Source organism: Rattus norvegicus, chromosome 14 (assembly GCF_036323735.1).
Source record: "Rattus norvegicus strain BN/NHsdMcwi chromosome 14, GRCr8, whole genome shotgun sequence".
In the NCBI taxonomy this organism is placed as follows: domain Eukaryota; kingdom Metazoa; phylum Chordata; class Mammalia; order Rodentia; family Muridae; genus Rattus; species Rattus norvegicus.
In genome coordinates, this window is record NC_086032.1 from 79,259,599 (window position 1) to 79,274,839 (window position 15,241).

The 15,241-nt window shown below is 52.9% G+C and overlaps 1 protein-coding gene across 12 annotated transcripts in view; it reads left to right on the top strand.

Annotated features, from left to right (window-relative positions):
- Window positions 1-15,024, top strand: part of Sh3tc1 (SH3 domain and tetratricopeptide repeats 1) — a 44,301-nt gene extending 29,277 nt beyond the window's left edge. For 10 of the 12 annotated variants that reach the window (XM_006251127.5, XM_006251126.5, XM_063273148.1 and 7 more), the window contains 8 exons: window positions 760-801; window positions 3,576-5,255; window positions 8,415-8,595; window positions 9,962-10,112; window positions 11,374-11,496; window positions 11,677-11,827; window positions 12,727-12,923; window positions 14,631-15,024. In XM_006251127.5, the coding sequence (XP_006251189.1) occupies window positions 760-801; window positions 3,576-5,255; window positions 8,415-8,595; window positions 9,962-10,112; window positions 11,374-11,496; window positions 11,677-11,827; window positions 12,727-12,923; window positions 14,631-14,888 (2,783 nt within the window). In that variant the 3' untranslated portion in view covers window positions 14,889-15,024. The other 2 variants (NM_001107226.1, XM_039091961.2) reach the window with 2 other exon arrangements.
- Window positions 15,025-15,241: the final 217 nt, after the last annotated feature.

Genomic DNA, 15,241 nt, shown 5'->3' on the forward strand with positions numbered 1-15,241 from the left:
AGAATACAAAGACATCAGGGATTGGTGACACCAGAAAGTAATCCTGAGGCCCTGGGTGTTGAAGGAGCCCATCTCCTGTCACCAAGCACCAGATGCAGACACACTGGGCTCTCAGCTTCTGCGGAGAGGGAGACCTGCAATCCCACTGTGATCTGACAGCACCCTTAACAGAACTAAGGCTGGTCCTTCTGCCTGTGCTGGTCAGATCCACTTCTCCCAGCCCCAGGCAGAACGGGCTCCATGGGTGTTGGTTGGCCTGGGCCTCTGGAATTCCAGGACCCAGAACTTTCAAAGGTAGTGCAATTCCTCTCCTGACAACACACCTTGAAGCTTTGCCTGCTACTGTAACTTCCTGTTCTTTACATGTCTTCTTCAGCTCTTTTTCCTCATTCGGTTGCTATGGCAATCCAGCAGGCAGTTAGTACTCACCCAAGTAAGTGGGACTGAGGTTCAAATGCCACCGGGGTATTGGGGGGAGTTCCTCAAAAGGAACTCAACCCAGTTTGTCCTGTTGCTTGCTGTCTGCGCCTCTGCTTGCCATGAAGCTGACAAGGATCACAGGCGCCCTCAGTAGGAGTGTGGGGGGCATCAGAGGTAGACATGGGCTCCGTCCTTGCCTGGAGACATCTGGGAACGTGAGTTCTCTGGCCCTGGTCATTGTAGGTGCTGGTGACTACAGATCTTGCCTTCACATGGCTGTATGAGGCAGGACACAGGGCACAGGTAAAGGAGTGACTGTTGCCCTTTTCCCTTTCCTAGACTGGTTAGAAGAAGCTGAGGGAGAACAGCTGGAGCAACAAGGTAGGTGCTGCCCTGCGGGGCTGGGGTCCTCTTCTCATGACTGAGTCTCGGGTGTGAACTCAGGCTCACCAGGTGTGAACGCAAGACAGAGACGGCAGCATCTGAGGCCGTGGGCACTGGCCATCAAGTGTCTGCAGGGTCTGGGGGATGTGGGATGGGTGGCCTGGAGCTCCTCTATTGCAACTGTTGGAAGCTTTGGGAACTCAGACCTCTTCCTCAGCAGGGTCTCCCAAGAAGGCCGAGTCACTTCCCTCGCTCCAGCCCACACTGCTGTGGGCTCCTTTTCAAGACAGATGTAACTATCCAGATTCCCCACAGTGGGCCTGACTATACTACTAGGGGAGTGTAGTGGTTGGAGTTAGGGTTGGAGGGAGAGCCGCTTCTCCTAACTCAATCTTTGAGGTCCCTCTCTCTTAGGCTCCACCCCAAAATACCCTTTCCATCTTCCTCTCCAGTTACACCTTCCCCAGAGGCTCTAAACATGGGATCTAGAAATGTGAGCCCTTGAGGAGCCTGGATAACCCCCAGAAATGTACCCATCTGAGCTCAACTGGGATTCAAGGAAGAGGGCCAGGAGGAGGCTGGCACAGCTGGGAAGGGTCCCAGCCTCCTGCTCTGGGTGCAGTGAACAGAGGCAGATGTGCATTGGAACAGCTTTCTCCTGGGTGGCCCATCCTCTGCCCAGGTCCTGACAGAGACCCTAGGGCTCATCCATCTGTCTAGTCAGGAAGGCCTCTGTGGCTGGGGATTTCTAGACCAATCCAGTAGGCTCAGGTCTGTTGGAAGGCTTTACAGAATAGGAAAGATAGATTTAAAAAAAAATTAGTCTCTGGCTGGCCTCAAACATGACATGTAGTGAGGGAGGGTCTGAAGACTTGATTTTCCTTCTGTTTCCCACGAGCTGGGACCGTACGTGTGTGCTCCCACATCTGGCTTCAGATTGTCTGAAGCATATATTTTTTAAAAAAGATTTTGTTTTATGTGTGTGTTTGTCTGCATGTGTGTATCTGCATGACCTGTGTGCCCACTGTCTACAGAGGCCTGAAAAGGGCATTGGATGCGCAGTGGAACTGGTTGTGGGCTGCCCTGTGTGCAGGGAGCCAAGCCTCTGTCCTCTGGAAGAGCATGCTTTAACGTTCACACTTGAGAGCAAAGAGGCTGTTTAATCCCAAAGAAGGATTAATCCCAGAGCCTTTGTTCATCTGTTTCCTTCCAGATAACTCCATGTTAGGCCTGTGTTGTCTGTGTTGTCTGTGTTGAAATACGTGTCTGCTTACTCTGCCCCGGTGGAGGAGTTTGGCTTTGGGTCTGCACCTGTCTGAGACTAAGGTCTCATTAGCAGCCAGTGGTAGATTGTGCTCAGTGGCCAATCTATAAACTGTCCCTGGGTCATTCCCCAAGGAGACTACTACCACTTTCCCATGAGACAGCTGAGGCCAATGACCACGACAAACATCCCTGTCATCATTGTCTGTCTGCCTTCTGCCTTCATTTCATGTGTGTGTGTGTGTGTGTGTGTGTGTGTGTGTGTGTGTGTGTGTATGTGTGTGTGAGTATATGTGTATATGTGTGTATGTGTATGTATGTGTGTGTGTATATGTGTGTGAGTGTATGTGTATGTATGTGTGTGTGAGTGTGTGTATATGTGTATATGTGTGTATGTGTATGTATGTGTGTGTATATGTGTGTGTATGTATGTGAGTGTATGTGTATGTATGTGTATGTGTGTGAATGTGTGTGTATGTGTGTGTGAGTGTATGTGTGTGTGAGTGTGTATATATGTGTATATGTGTGTATGTGTATGTATGTGTGTATATGTGTGTATATGTGTGAGTGTATGTGTATGTGTGTGTATGTGTGTGTGAGTGTATGTGTGTGTGAGTGTGTATATATGTGTATATGTGTGTATGTGTATGTATGTGTGTATATGTGTGTGTATGTGTGTGAGTGTATGTGTATGTGTATGTGTGTGTGAGTGTATGTGTGTGTGAGTGTGTATATATGTGTATATGTGTGTATGTGTATGTATGTGTGTGTATATGTGTGTGTATGTGTGTGAGTGTATGTGTATGTATGTGTATGTGTGTGTATGTGTGTGTGAGTGTATGTGTGTGTGAGTGTGTATATATGTGTATATGTGTGTATGTGTATGTATGTGTGTATATGTGTGTGTATGTGTGTGAGTGTATGTGTATGTATGTGTGTGAGTGTGTATATGTGTATGTGTGTGTGTGTGTGTGTGTGTGTGTGTGTGTGTTGCTGAGTGCATGCTAGGTACCTTTTCTACCACTGAACTATGCTCCCCATATGTCTGCCCTCCATAGACACCGGGCACACAGGTCACACAGATAGGCATGATGCTTAACTTGGTCTGTTTTCTGCAGCAGCCTTTGAGTCCATGCTGACTAGTTGTGCCAATTGGCTGTCAGTGATTTCCTGGCTTCTAGAGTCTGAGGGTCCTGCAGAGTCATACTCCTGTGGTTGGACTGTGGGCCAGATGATTAGGTGGCTTTCAGTTCTTTCTAAAGAGAAACTGTCTGCAAGCCATCCCTCTGCTCCAACATTCAGGGTCTCAAAAACTCTGGGCAGGAAAGTTGACAGGAGGAATCAGGACTGACTGATTCAGACCTAGTGTTGTGGAATCAGAAAGTGTCATCCAGAAAGTGGGGCAGCAGGGACATGCAGCTAGTGGAACAGTGGGTGGGGGACACCACGCAGGTCAAGTTGGGACTCAGGTCTACAGCTGATCCAACTTGGCCTTCTGTTACTTCTAGAAATGTCTCTGCCTCACCTGAACCCAGAGCCACATGAGAGTCTGCACATGGTAAAGAACGTTTTAGAGAAGTGCAAGGCCTGCCCTGACCACCCTGAAGACCCTGTATCCTGGAGCCTTGGAGCGGTGTCCAGCAGAGTGAGTTCACCGGACCTTGAGGAGCCCCCCTTCTGCCTGGATCCTGACGATGACTGGACAGACCCTGAGCCTCCGGACTCACTGCTGCAGGTCCTGAGTGCCCCTGGTTATAGGGCCCAGTTCCGGAGCCTGTATGATATCTCACTTCCCTGCCTGAGCACCGCACTCTATAGCTTTGATGATGAAGAAGAGTTGGCTGAACGCTTGGCACAGGCCCGAGGAGTTGCCAAGAAAGTCGATTTGGGCATGGCCCTGGCAAGGCTCTGCCTCCTGCTGGGGCGGCTGTGTGCCCGAAAGCTCAAACTATCCCAGGCCCGGGTGTACTTTGAAGAGGCCCTGGGGGCTCTGGAGGGAAGTTTTGGGGACCTCTCCCTGGTGGCGGCCGTGTATAGCAGCTTGGCTACTGTGTACCTGAAGCAGAAGAACGGGGAGAAGTGTGTGCAGCTGGCACCCAAAGCCGCAGCGCTGCTCCTGGGAACGCCCGGCCACTCCTGCAGCACAGATGCCGAGCTCCTGAAGTACGCACTGCGCAGGGTCGTCTGTGGCCTCAGCCCACAGGCCGAGGCCCGGGCCTGCTTCCTGCTGGCCCGGCACTACACCCACCTCAAACAGCCTGAGGAGGCACTGCCATACTTGGAGAGACTGCTTCGCCTCAACAGGGATGTGGGGACCCCGCAGGCCTCGTGGCCTGAAGACTGTTACCTGCTTCTGGCGGACATCTATGGCCGGAAGTGCCTGCCGCACCTGGCATTGAGCTGCCTCAAGGTGTCCTCACTGTGGACAAGATGCTCTCTGGCTGGCTCCTTGAGGAGTGTGGACCTGGTACTCCAGAATGCTCCTGGGCCAAACAGCCAAAGGAGCACAGGTCATAGCCTTCCCTCCCAGATTGCTCACTACCTCAGACAGGCATTGGCCTCTCTGCCTCCCGGCACGGGACAGACACTGCGAGGGCCACTCTATGCCAGCCTGGCTCAATTGTACAGTTACCACCAGCAGTACGGCCAGGCCATAGCCTTCATGTCTCAGGCTGCAGAAGCTGACACTGCAGCTGGGGTCCACCCTGTCGTGGACCGCTTGGTGGCGCTCGCCTGGCTGCACCTGCTTTGTGGGAAAAGCTTAGTAGCCATGGACATCCTGAAGTGCGTCTCAGACGCGGCCGTGGCCAATAAGGACCAGGAATGTGTTATGATGAACATGGTGGCCATGGCCCTGAAGAGGATGGGCAGGACCCGGCAGGCTGCTGAAGGCTACTTCCGAGCTCTGCACATGGCCTACAGCCAGGGCCACCTGCAGAGCCAGGCAGTGGTCCTAGCTAACTTTGGGGCCCTGTGCCTGCAAGCTGGCGCACGCAGCTTGGCCCAGCACTACCTGCGGGAGGCCGTGGGGCTCTTCTCCCAGCTGCCCAGTGGCGTGTGTGGCCGTGACTTCACCCAGGTGCTCCTGTGGTTGGGCCAACTGTGTACGCGCCGGACCCTCCCCCAGCAGGCCAAGTGCTACTATGAGTGGGCCTTTCTGGTGGCTGTGGAGACGGACCATCTGGAGAGTAAGTACCGACCTTGTTCCCCCTCCACGCCTCCTCCTGGGGTCTACATGAGTCATGCCGGCTTCTGAGAAAGCAAGTCATTCCCTTCTCAGAACACCCTGGGGTGGGAGGCAGAGGACAGAGACTACCCACTGAGTAGTAGAAACCTGGAGATGTTCGCCATCACCTCTGAGGCATACTTCTTCCACCTCTTCCTGTGCTGGGCTGGATATGACATGGAGGATGCCTTGAGAGGACCTTACTGTAGGACAGTGGTTCTCAATCTGTGGGTCTCGACCCCTAGGGAGGGGTTGAAAGATCCTTCCACAGCGGTTGCCTGGGACCATCGCACAACAGATATTTACATTACAATTCACAACAGGAGTGAAATACAGTTGGGAGATAGGAACAAAAGTAAATTTGTGGTTGGGGGGGTCACCAAGACATGAGGAACTATATTAAAAGGTGGCAGCATTAGGAAGGTTGAGAACCACTATTCTAAGGACTCCACAACCCCTCCCTACTGCCCTATACTGAGATGGAGGTCATCCTAGACATAACACTGAGATTTGGGGCCCCACTGAGCTAACATGAGGCTCTGTGAGCTGGACCCCCAGTTCTGTCTTCTGCAGCCCTGACAACCTCACGTGGCCTCTTCATTAGAAGTCACCAGGGCTTCAGAGCTGATCAAATCCACCCACAAGGACCCCGTACAGGTGTTATCCAGGCCCAACCCAAGGGTGAGACCATGTTCTTGCTAGAGCCAGGAGGTGGACAGGAAACAGATGGCCAGGTCAGAACAGCCACACAGAGGGTTGTCATTGTGCTCACGGGCAGCTCTACTCCAGCCTGTGGCTTGGGGACACTTCTTTGACTAAAGATATGAGGAAAGGTTAGTCAAGAAGGGAGTGCTGGAGGAACTGAGGACAGAGCTGTTCCACCCATGCACCTTGCAGTATTGAATGCTAAGCCTCAGCTGGGGTCTAAGCATCCTTAGGAACCCTAGCCTATGGTTTATCCCTTTTCCTGAGAGGACCGGGGAGCCATCATTTCTATAGGACACTCATTGTGGCTGCCGAGATGGAGAGGAGGTGGGTGGAGGTGGGTCTGGCTTGAGTCTGTTCTCTAGAAGAGAACCTAACATACATTTGAGGTGTCATGAACATGATTTGTGTGGAGGGAGCCAGGGAGGAAATCCCCCAAGGATTGTGTGCAGAGTCCAGCAGGGAAGGCCTTGGCAGGATAGACTCTGGCATGAAAGGAACCCAGGAAACCTCAGGTTACATCCTGCCTCTGAGGGCCAGACTTTCACAGCCTCAGCAACCTGACCACGTAGCTACCCCAGCCCATCCCTGCCAGACCTCCTCGGATGCAAAGCTTCAGACTTAGAATCCGCTAAGGACCCAGCTATAGGTCTCTCTCCTCCGCTGGGGAGACTGAGGGATGCCCCAGGGCCACAGGCCAGCTCACCACTGGGTCAGTGTTGGTGCAGTGTGTGTTTCTGGAAAGTATTCTGGTGCGTTGATGGGCAGCTGTTCATGGTCATTTCCGTGAAGACTGCCAGCAACACACCCCTCATTTCTGGTTTTAGAAATTCACAACCTCTTTCCCCTGGCCAGTCCGATGGGAGGGTTATAATTCTGTCAGTCTTTTCAAAGCCCCAGACCTGGGCTTTGTGGGTTTCCTCTTACTACCTCTCAACAGCAACACAGTTGATCCTTTGTAGTTCATTAAGACAGAAGTTGGGGTTTGGAGTTTTTCTTCCTCCCTTCCCCTCCTCCCGTCTCCCACCCATCTCCCTCCCATTCCTTTCTCCAGTCTCACCTTCTCTTCTCTTTCTCTTCCCCCTCCCTTCCATGGCCATCAAAAGCACTCAAAGCTATCAGTTTCCCCCTCAGCGCTGCTTTCAACATCCCTCAAGTTTCTATCACCATCATTATCGTCATCACCATCACCACCACCACCACCACCTCCCCCCCCCTCCTCCTCCTGTGTCTTCGTGTATATCTGTGTACCACATGTGTGCCTGGTGCCAGCAGAGGTGTCAGATCCCCACGTTAGATGCCCTAGGCCTGGAGTTACAGATGGTTGTGAGATACCATGTGGATGCTGGGAATCAATCCCTGGTCTCCTGTCAGAGAAGCCAGTGCTCTTGACCTTTGAGCCATGTCTCTAACCCAGGCATCCCTTAAACTTCTATGCTTCTGTTTCCTTTGTATCTCTACCTCTAACCTCTGGCTATTCAGAAATGGGCAGCTTAGCTTTCATATCTCCATGAACTTACCAAACTTTCTACTGTTACTGATTTCTGTTTGTCCATCTGTTTGGTTGTCAGGAGTAAACAAACTATCCTAGGGCCATACACATGCTAGATAAACACTTTCTGTATTCCCAGTCTTTGAGATAAGACCTCACTAGTTGTACTACCTGGCCTTGAACTCACCCTATAGTTTTATTTTGCTCCCGTATAGCCAAAGAACACATTCCCTATGACTTCTGTCCTTTTGCATTTCCTGAGACTTGGTCAGTGGTCTGGAGCGTGTCTTTAGAGACTGCCCTATGAGCCCTTGAGAAGACCTGAACTCTCAAGATCTAGTCTGCTTATGGCACGGCTAAGCCATCTGCCTTTGTGTTGATTTCCAAGTTGTCTTGACAGTTGGGGATGCCCTCTGGCTCCCAGCCCCTGGCTTTGGGATAGTCCAGTGAGCCATGGCTTGGAGGCTTGCCTCCCGGGTGGAGCACAGACTTATGGGCGGAGCACAGCCTGATGTAGGATGAATCCATTGTCCTATATGGCAGAAAGATGCTGGCTATGGGCTGTGTGTGTCCAACTCTATTGAGCTGCCAGGGTGGAGATAGGAAGAGTGTGTTAAGACAAAAACAAAAGGGGTAGGTTGGGCCACAGCCTGGGCAGGACCTTCCCCTGGACCAGCTGAACTGATCCACACTATCTACACACTTCTCCCACATGTCAGTTGATGAGACCTCATGGTGTACTACTCTATAGACCATATAGCCTAGCTCTGAGCTTGGGATCCCCATTTTTTGAGGACCCTGCTCAGAAGTGAAGAAGAAGGAGTCATACAGTGGGGCCTTCAATCCTTCTACACAGAGGCACTGGGGTGCCTCAAAGGTGATTGAATCAGGAGGGTAACACATCCTCCCTGTGTCCCCACCCAGGTCAGTTACAGGCGGTGCAAAAGCTGTGCCACTTCTACAGTAAGGTCATGCCCAACGAGGTGCGATGTGTCATCTACCATGAGTTCCAACTGGCTCTGGCACGCAAGACCGCTGACAAGGTGCTGGAGGGGCAGCTCCTGGAGGCCATCAGTCAGCTCTACCTGTCGCTGGGCACTGAGCGGTAAGAGCAGTGGTGTTGGGGGCACAGAAACCCTGGGGAGTCCCTCCCCTCAGAACCAGCCAAGCCCCAATTCTCCAGGGCTAAAAATCATTCCATTCATTGTCTGTGACATAGCAGTCCCAACATGATCCCCGCTCTGATGGGGTCCCACCCTCCTATCCTTTTTTCCTCAGTTAAACAAGGGTCATCAGTCCAGCCATTTCAAACCACTCATGCCATGCTTGTTGTTGAGATGACCCCCCTACCTGCCCCTAATCTTTAGTTGTCAGCCTGGGGCCAGTTGAGTGTCCTTCACCCACCAGATGTCCAATGGTGGCCACATGTTCTTCAGGCGTCTCACCACAGAGGGCAGAGCCAACTTACCCTGGAGCCGGGTCTCAGGGTCATGTTTGAGGTGTGACCTATACTGAGGTTCTGGCTAGCCTGCCAATTGGTAAAAATCCTCAACAGGACACCTCCCCTAAGGCAGGGGCACTGGAGCACGGAAGACCCTGATAGGAAACAGGAGAGACCCTGTGCTAGCACAGAACTCACAGCAGGAACAGTGGTCTGGAGCCAGGCTTCTTGGATATGTCCCTGGGCTGCTGTGCATCTCCCTGGAAGCGTGTTGAAGGTGCTCAGCCCCACTCAGGCCTCAGGGACAGCCACTGCTGAGAGGGGTCCTGGGTAACACTGCAGTATATACAAATTTGAGAAGCCCTGGCCTAGGATCTGAGTTCTGACATAAGTCAATGTCTCCCAGAGAAGACAGACTGTCTATTAGTTAGGGTTTCTACACCACGACCAGAAATAACTTGAAGGGAGAGAGGGTTTATTTTCATTTCCATATCATGGCCCATCACTGAGAAACGTAATGGCAGGAACTCAAAATACAGCAGGAAGCTAGAAGCAGGGGCTGATGCAGAGGCCATGGAGGATGCTGCTTGCTGGCTTGCTCTCCATGCCTTGCTCAATCTGCTTTCTTCTCCAGCCAGGACCACTAGCCTAGAAGTAGCTCTGCTGACAGTAAGTTGGCCCTCACATGTCAATCAAGAAAACGCACTGTGGGCTTGCCCACAGTCCAGTCTGGTGGGGACATTTTTTTTTTCAAATGAGACCCTCTTTTCCCAAATGACTCTAGCTTATGTCAGGTTGACACACAGCTAGCCATTGCTAGCTGGATTCAGCATGCTAGGGGTAATAGCACATAGAGAGCCCCTTACACATAGCTGTCTGTCTTCCCTCTGAAGAATTCCCCTGTCTTCCCATGCTGTGACCGGGTGCCTGGGGCAGGACACGATGCTGCCCACAGAGGATTCCTTCAGGTCCTGACCTTCCAGACCATTCTGTAGGCAGATCCTGTTCTGATGCCTATGTCTGACCCCAGGGCCTACAAGTCGGCTCTGGATTACACTAAACGGAGCCTGGGGATTTTCATCGACCTGCAGCAGAAGGAGAAGGAGGCACGCGCCTGGCTGCAGGCAGGGAAGATCTACTATATCCTCCGTCAGAATGAGCTGGTGGACTTGTACATCCAGGTGCGTTCAGTGCTGGCAGGATGCACTGGCTCCCTCCCTCACCACCCAGCCCACCCATCTACCCACCCACTGCCCTGTGCTCACCTGCTCATCTACCTAACTGTCCACTCACCTACCCCACCCGCCCAACTACCCACTCACCCATTCATCTGCCCTCTGACCTATCTACTCACTCACCCATCCACCCACCAATCCATCCATCTACTCACCCATCCATCCTTTCAGCCACCTACCCGCTTATCCATTCATCACATCTCCCTGTTTACCCACACATTCCTCTGTCCACCCACTCATCTGTGCACCCCCCTCCACCCATATATCTACCCACTTATCCTTCTCACCCGCCCATCACTGCTGAGTACCCCTATTCAGTTCCTTCCCACTCTGACTCCCTCAGTTTCCCCCCATGCCCAGCCTCTCTGATAACCATTGAACTCCCTGGGCAGAAGGTGTCCCCCCCACCCCACCCCCCGTGTAATACCCGCCTCTTATTGGTACATAGCTAGTGCTCAGTGTATGTGAGAATGCCATGTCCACTAAGTTTGCACACAGAAGAGCTTGCTTCAGCAGCTCATGGTATGCTTACTTCAAAACATGTTTATCACAGAAGTTGTGATGCTTCCCAAACACAGTGAGATCTGGACAGACAAGGAGCACAGGAGCGGCATGGTGAACTGAGGATCTAGGAGCCAGGAGCCCAGGGCTCAAAGAGCAATGGGAGGGCCGGCTGAGCCAGAGATCCAGTAGCTTTGAGTCAGGGTGGGGAGCTAGCGCCATCTACTGGACGAGAACATTAAGGTCCAGCCTAGAAGCTGGAGTGTGGGTGTATTTATTACCTCACAGATGTTTGTTGGACTCCTACTGTATACCAGGTATTGCAGGCATCCCTGGACACAGCAGAGAAGTCACAGCCTCAGGCCCTGTCTTGTGGTACTGACAGGAGAGAAGTGGGTATGGATGGGTCAGGATGCAATAGGATATGGTGGGAGACACAGGAAGGGCAGCCAGCTTTGAACATAGCGGGCAGGCCAGAAGCCAGGCCTGAGTTCTTCCCTGCTCATCTGGGCAGTCCACACCTACTCAGCTCTGGGGATGCCGCTGAACTGGTGCTTCTAAGCTCTCTGGTCCTGAAAGCTCTTCTCCTCAGAGCCACAAGCCCATAGGGACAGGAGGAAGGTCAGTGTCTCCAAGTGTAAGACCACACATCTCAGATACAGCCTCTCTGGAAGGTAAGTCTCCAGAGAACTTCTGATTCTTACAGGTGGCACAGAATGCAGCCCTGTATACCGGGGACCCTAAGCTGGGGCTGGAACTGTTTGAGGCAGCTGGGGACATCTTCTTCAATGGGACCTGGGAGCGGGAGAAAGCTGTGTCCTTCTACCGGGTGAGTGACCACTGTATGTTGGAGTAACCCAGCTCCTAGCCTGGGGTGTCAGGATAGAACCAACCTCTGTCCCATGGGAAGACCATACAAAGGGAGATGAAAGTTCCTTGCACACATGTGGGCTCAGGAGGTATTTTGCATGGTGGGCACTGCAGAAGTCTAACCTCAATGTATGGACAGGACCGGGCACTGCCCCTGGCTGTGACTGTAGGAGACCAAGAAGTGGAGCTGCGCCTGTGCAACAAGCTGGTGGCCCTGCTGTCTGCACTGGAGGCACCCCAGGAGGGCCTAGAGTTCGCCCATGAGGCCCTAGCACTCAGCATCACCCTAGGTGAGTCCTCAGCCCTGTGCCCTGCTCTGCACCCCATCCTACTAGACCTCCAGTCCCAGGTCTGCAGAGTAGACATTGCTTGGCTTCTCCCACCTCCTGTAGAGGCTGACTGAGGCCCACACCAGCTCTGCTGAGCCGGCAGTGCCTGGCCACAGCTGATCCCAGAGCTGGCAGGGACTTGAGGAGAGAGAGCAAAGCTCATAGGCTTTCTCTGCTTCTTTCTCTGGCTGGACCACATGCGGGCTGGCTTGTCCTGCTCGTCACACAGGTGGACTTGTGTATGCTGTCTCTCTCCCACCTCCCTTTCCCACCTCTTCTGTCCTCACCCACTGTCTGCAGCCTGTTGCTTAATGTCAGGTTACCTTCTGTCCAGCACTAATCACTGACCGGGAGTGTCTCTGTTCCTCCTGGGACAGAGCCCTGAGTGGGCTGGCTGGGGCCTCAGGCCTGAAGGCGATGTGCAACTGGATTCAAAGTGCTGCGTATACAGGCTCCTTGATGGGCACTCGAGCCCACCTCTGCAGGTTGCCCGTGCAGGGGAAAGCCTAGAGCTTTGGTGAGCATGGCTACAGCCTACAAGGCAGCAGCCACAGCCAGTCCCCGTGTGAACCCTGGTGCCTGAGAATGCACAGATCATGGGCTTAGCTGAAGGCATCGCCAGGCAACTCCATGCAGACAGGAAGTGGGGTGTATGAGCCTGCAGCTTTGCAGATCTGGAAGTAGAAGGAAGACAATTTATGGATGAGAGAGCGTGTCCGGGTCAGGAAAGGACTGGCTAGAGTTGCCTGGGCTAAGTCTGTGAACGGCTGTGTCGCCTGGTGCTGTATTTGCGTGCTCCTGATTAGCTCACGCCCTGCTGGGTGGTGTCCTCACACCTGCCCCTCTACCTGCACCCCTAGGTGACCGGCTGAATGAGCGAGTGGCCTACCACAGGCTAGCCACCCTGCACCACCGGCTGGGCCACGGGGAACTGGCCGAGCACTTCTTCCTGAAGGCTCTGTCGCTCTGCACCTCGCCCCTGGAATTTGATGAGGAGACCCTGTACTATGTGAAGGTCTACCTGGTACTGGGTGACATCATCTTCTATGAGCTGAAGGTGGGCAAAAGGGGTAGGGGCTCAGCCTGAGGTAGAGTCATTGCTCCGCCTGAGTGGGTGGGGTCTACACTATAGTCATTGCGTCCCAGGAAAGGCCTCCATTCTCCTGGAGCAAGACCTAGATGTGAGAAGCCAGAGAGGACAGCAGACAGGGCTACCCTCTTGGTCCTCTCATGTAACACAGGGTACCATATACCAGCAGTGGGAAAGTCATTAGGGAGCTTCCTGAGTGTGGTGATTCTCCCAAAAGAATGTGAAAAGACAAGGACATGTATAAACATTGACCACTCACATTGCAGAATACAGTCCATACCACAGTACCTCTTCCAGGAAACCCACCTTTCTCCACAGTTCCTTACTGGAATTCTGTGGCATTGCTTTTCCTGGGAGGGATGGGTGGAAATAATACCATCCTGCCTCACAGTGAAGGAAACTGAGGTTCAAGAAGGGGTATGCTGACCCCAGGCTACCTCTCTGAATCCTTGCTGGTCACAACTCAGGCACATGTGTGACTCCAAGCTGCCACACAGGTGCATACAGAGGCACACACATTGGCTGTCCTTCCCACATAGCTGAATGCCCTCTCCTCAAGAACGTCTACCCACTGAGGTGCTGGTTATCTCCCATGCTTCCTCACATTCCAAGAGTTAGCCAGGGAGGGGTGGCCTTGAGCCCAAGGCGAAGAGTACCCACCATCTGCGGTATGTGTCCCACTCTGTTCTTGGGTCCTAGCTCTGTGGGGCTGGTACAAAGAAGACGTTGTTAGATCTTGGGCTTTGTTGCTAGCTGAGAGGGCTGTCCCAGATGTGACAGGGGAAGCAGGCTAGGTGGGGGTCTCAGGAAGCCCCTTAGTCACTCTTGTGAGAAAAGACCTCTGAATAAGCTAAGGCAGGAGGCAGCTGTGGGATGTGTCCAGGGGCCACTGGAGGTGAGGCAAGGTGAGATACAGACAGCAGAGAGGCTCAGGAGAGAAGAAGCAGAGGCCATGACAGGTTGAGGCCTTAGGCTCTGGGATCTGGGAGGAAGAAGGGAACTTCAGGAAAGGGACATGGATGTGTGCACAGGAAGGACCTGAGGGGTAGCCATAATGCTGTTCCAGGTCACCTGGGTCTTTGGATCACACTTGGGTTGGGCTTGGAGCTTCTCTGAGCCAGCACATGAGCTGTGTACCCTTAGTGGTGACAGATTTTTAAAAAACCAATGTCCAGCTGGGCGGCTGCGGTACAAACCTTTGATCCTAGCTCTCAGGAGACAAAAATCAGGCAGATCTCTGAGTTCAAGGCCAGCCTGATCTACAGAGTGAGTTCCAGGACCGCCAGGGCTACACAGAAAAACCCTGCCCCCCCCAAAAAAAACCAAAAGAACAAAACCAACAACAACGGAAGGTGTCCAAACACAAGGACTAGGAAGCTCCAGTCATGTTGGGGAAAGAGGCTAAGGTGTGCTTGTGACAGAACAAGAAGGGATATCCCAATAGTGTCCTGATGTGGCCCCGTTGGTCAGCCATCATGGTAGGGAGTGCCTGAGAGGGAGCCTGGGATCATGTGGCCCTTGGGGATCACTTAAGGTATTTCCATCCCAACCCCTGCCCGTTATGGGTAGATATATCAGAGTGCCCCGGGATGGTGTAGCCCATCCCAGCACCCCACAATCCGGGCATCCCCACACTCCAGTGAGTTGGCTTAGCACAAACACATGTACCCACAGGACCCCTTCGATGCAGCTGGGTATTACCAGCTGGCTCTGGCAGCAGCCGTGGACCTGGGCCACAAGAAGGCTCAGTTGAAGATCTATACACGCCTGGCTACCATCTACCACAACTTCCTCATGGACCGAGAAATGTCCCTCTTCTTCTACCAAAAAGCAAGGACCTTTGCCTCAGAACTGAATCTCCGCAGGACCAACCTGGTACCCCAGCACTTCTGTAGCCGGGCACCCTGGTTGGCCCCTGGCTACCCATCCTGACAACCTGAGAAGGGGCACGTACAACGGGACTCTTCCTCTTCTTGGGGTATGGGCAACCTATTGTTATTATTATTATTCTTTTGCTGAGGGTTGGGGGTAACTGAAGGACCAAACAGTAGTAAATATTTTTCAGCAACTGTGGCCCTAACTCATCCTTTTTCTGGACCCACACCGCAGCCTAGCCCCACCTTGTCTGCAGTGAGGACTGCTCTCAGCAGGTGTCAGCAAGGCCTCCTGCAGGCTCTCTCACGGTGTGGTCTTGGGCAATCACTTACCTCAGTCCTCCATCCCCTTGCCTATCAAAAGGTAAGGTGTTGGGAGTCCCTCAGCAGGACCTAAGGTGACCTCTCCTC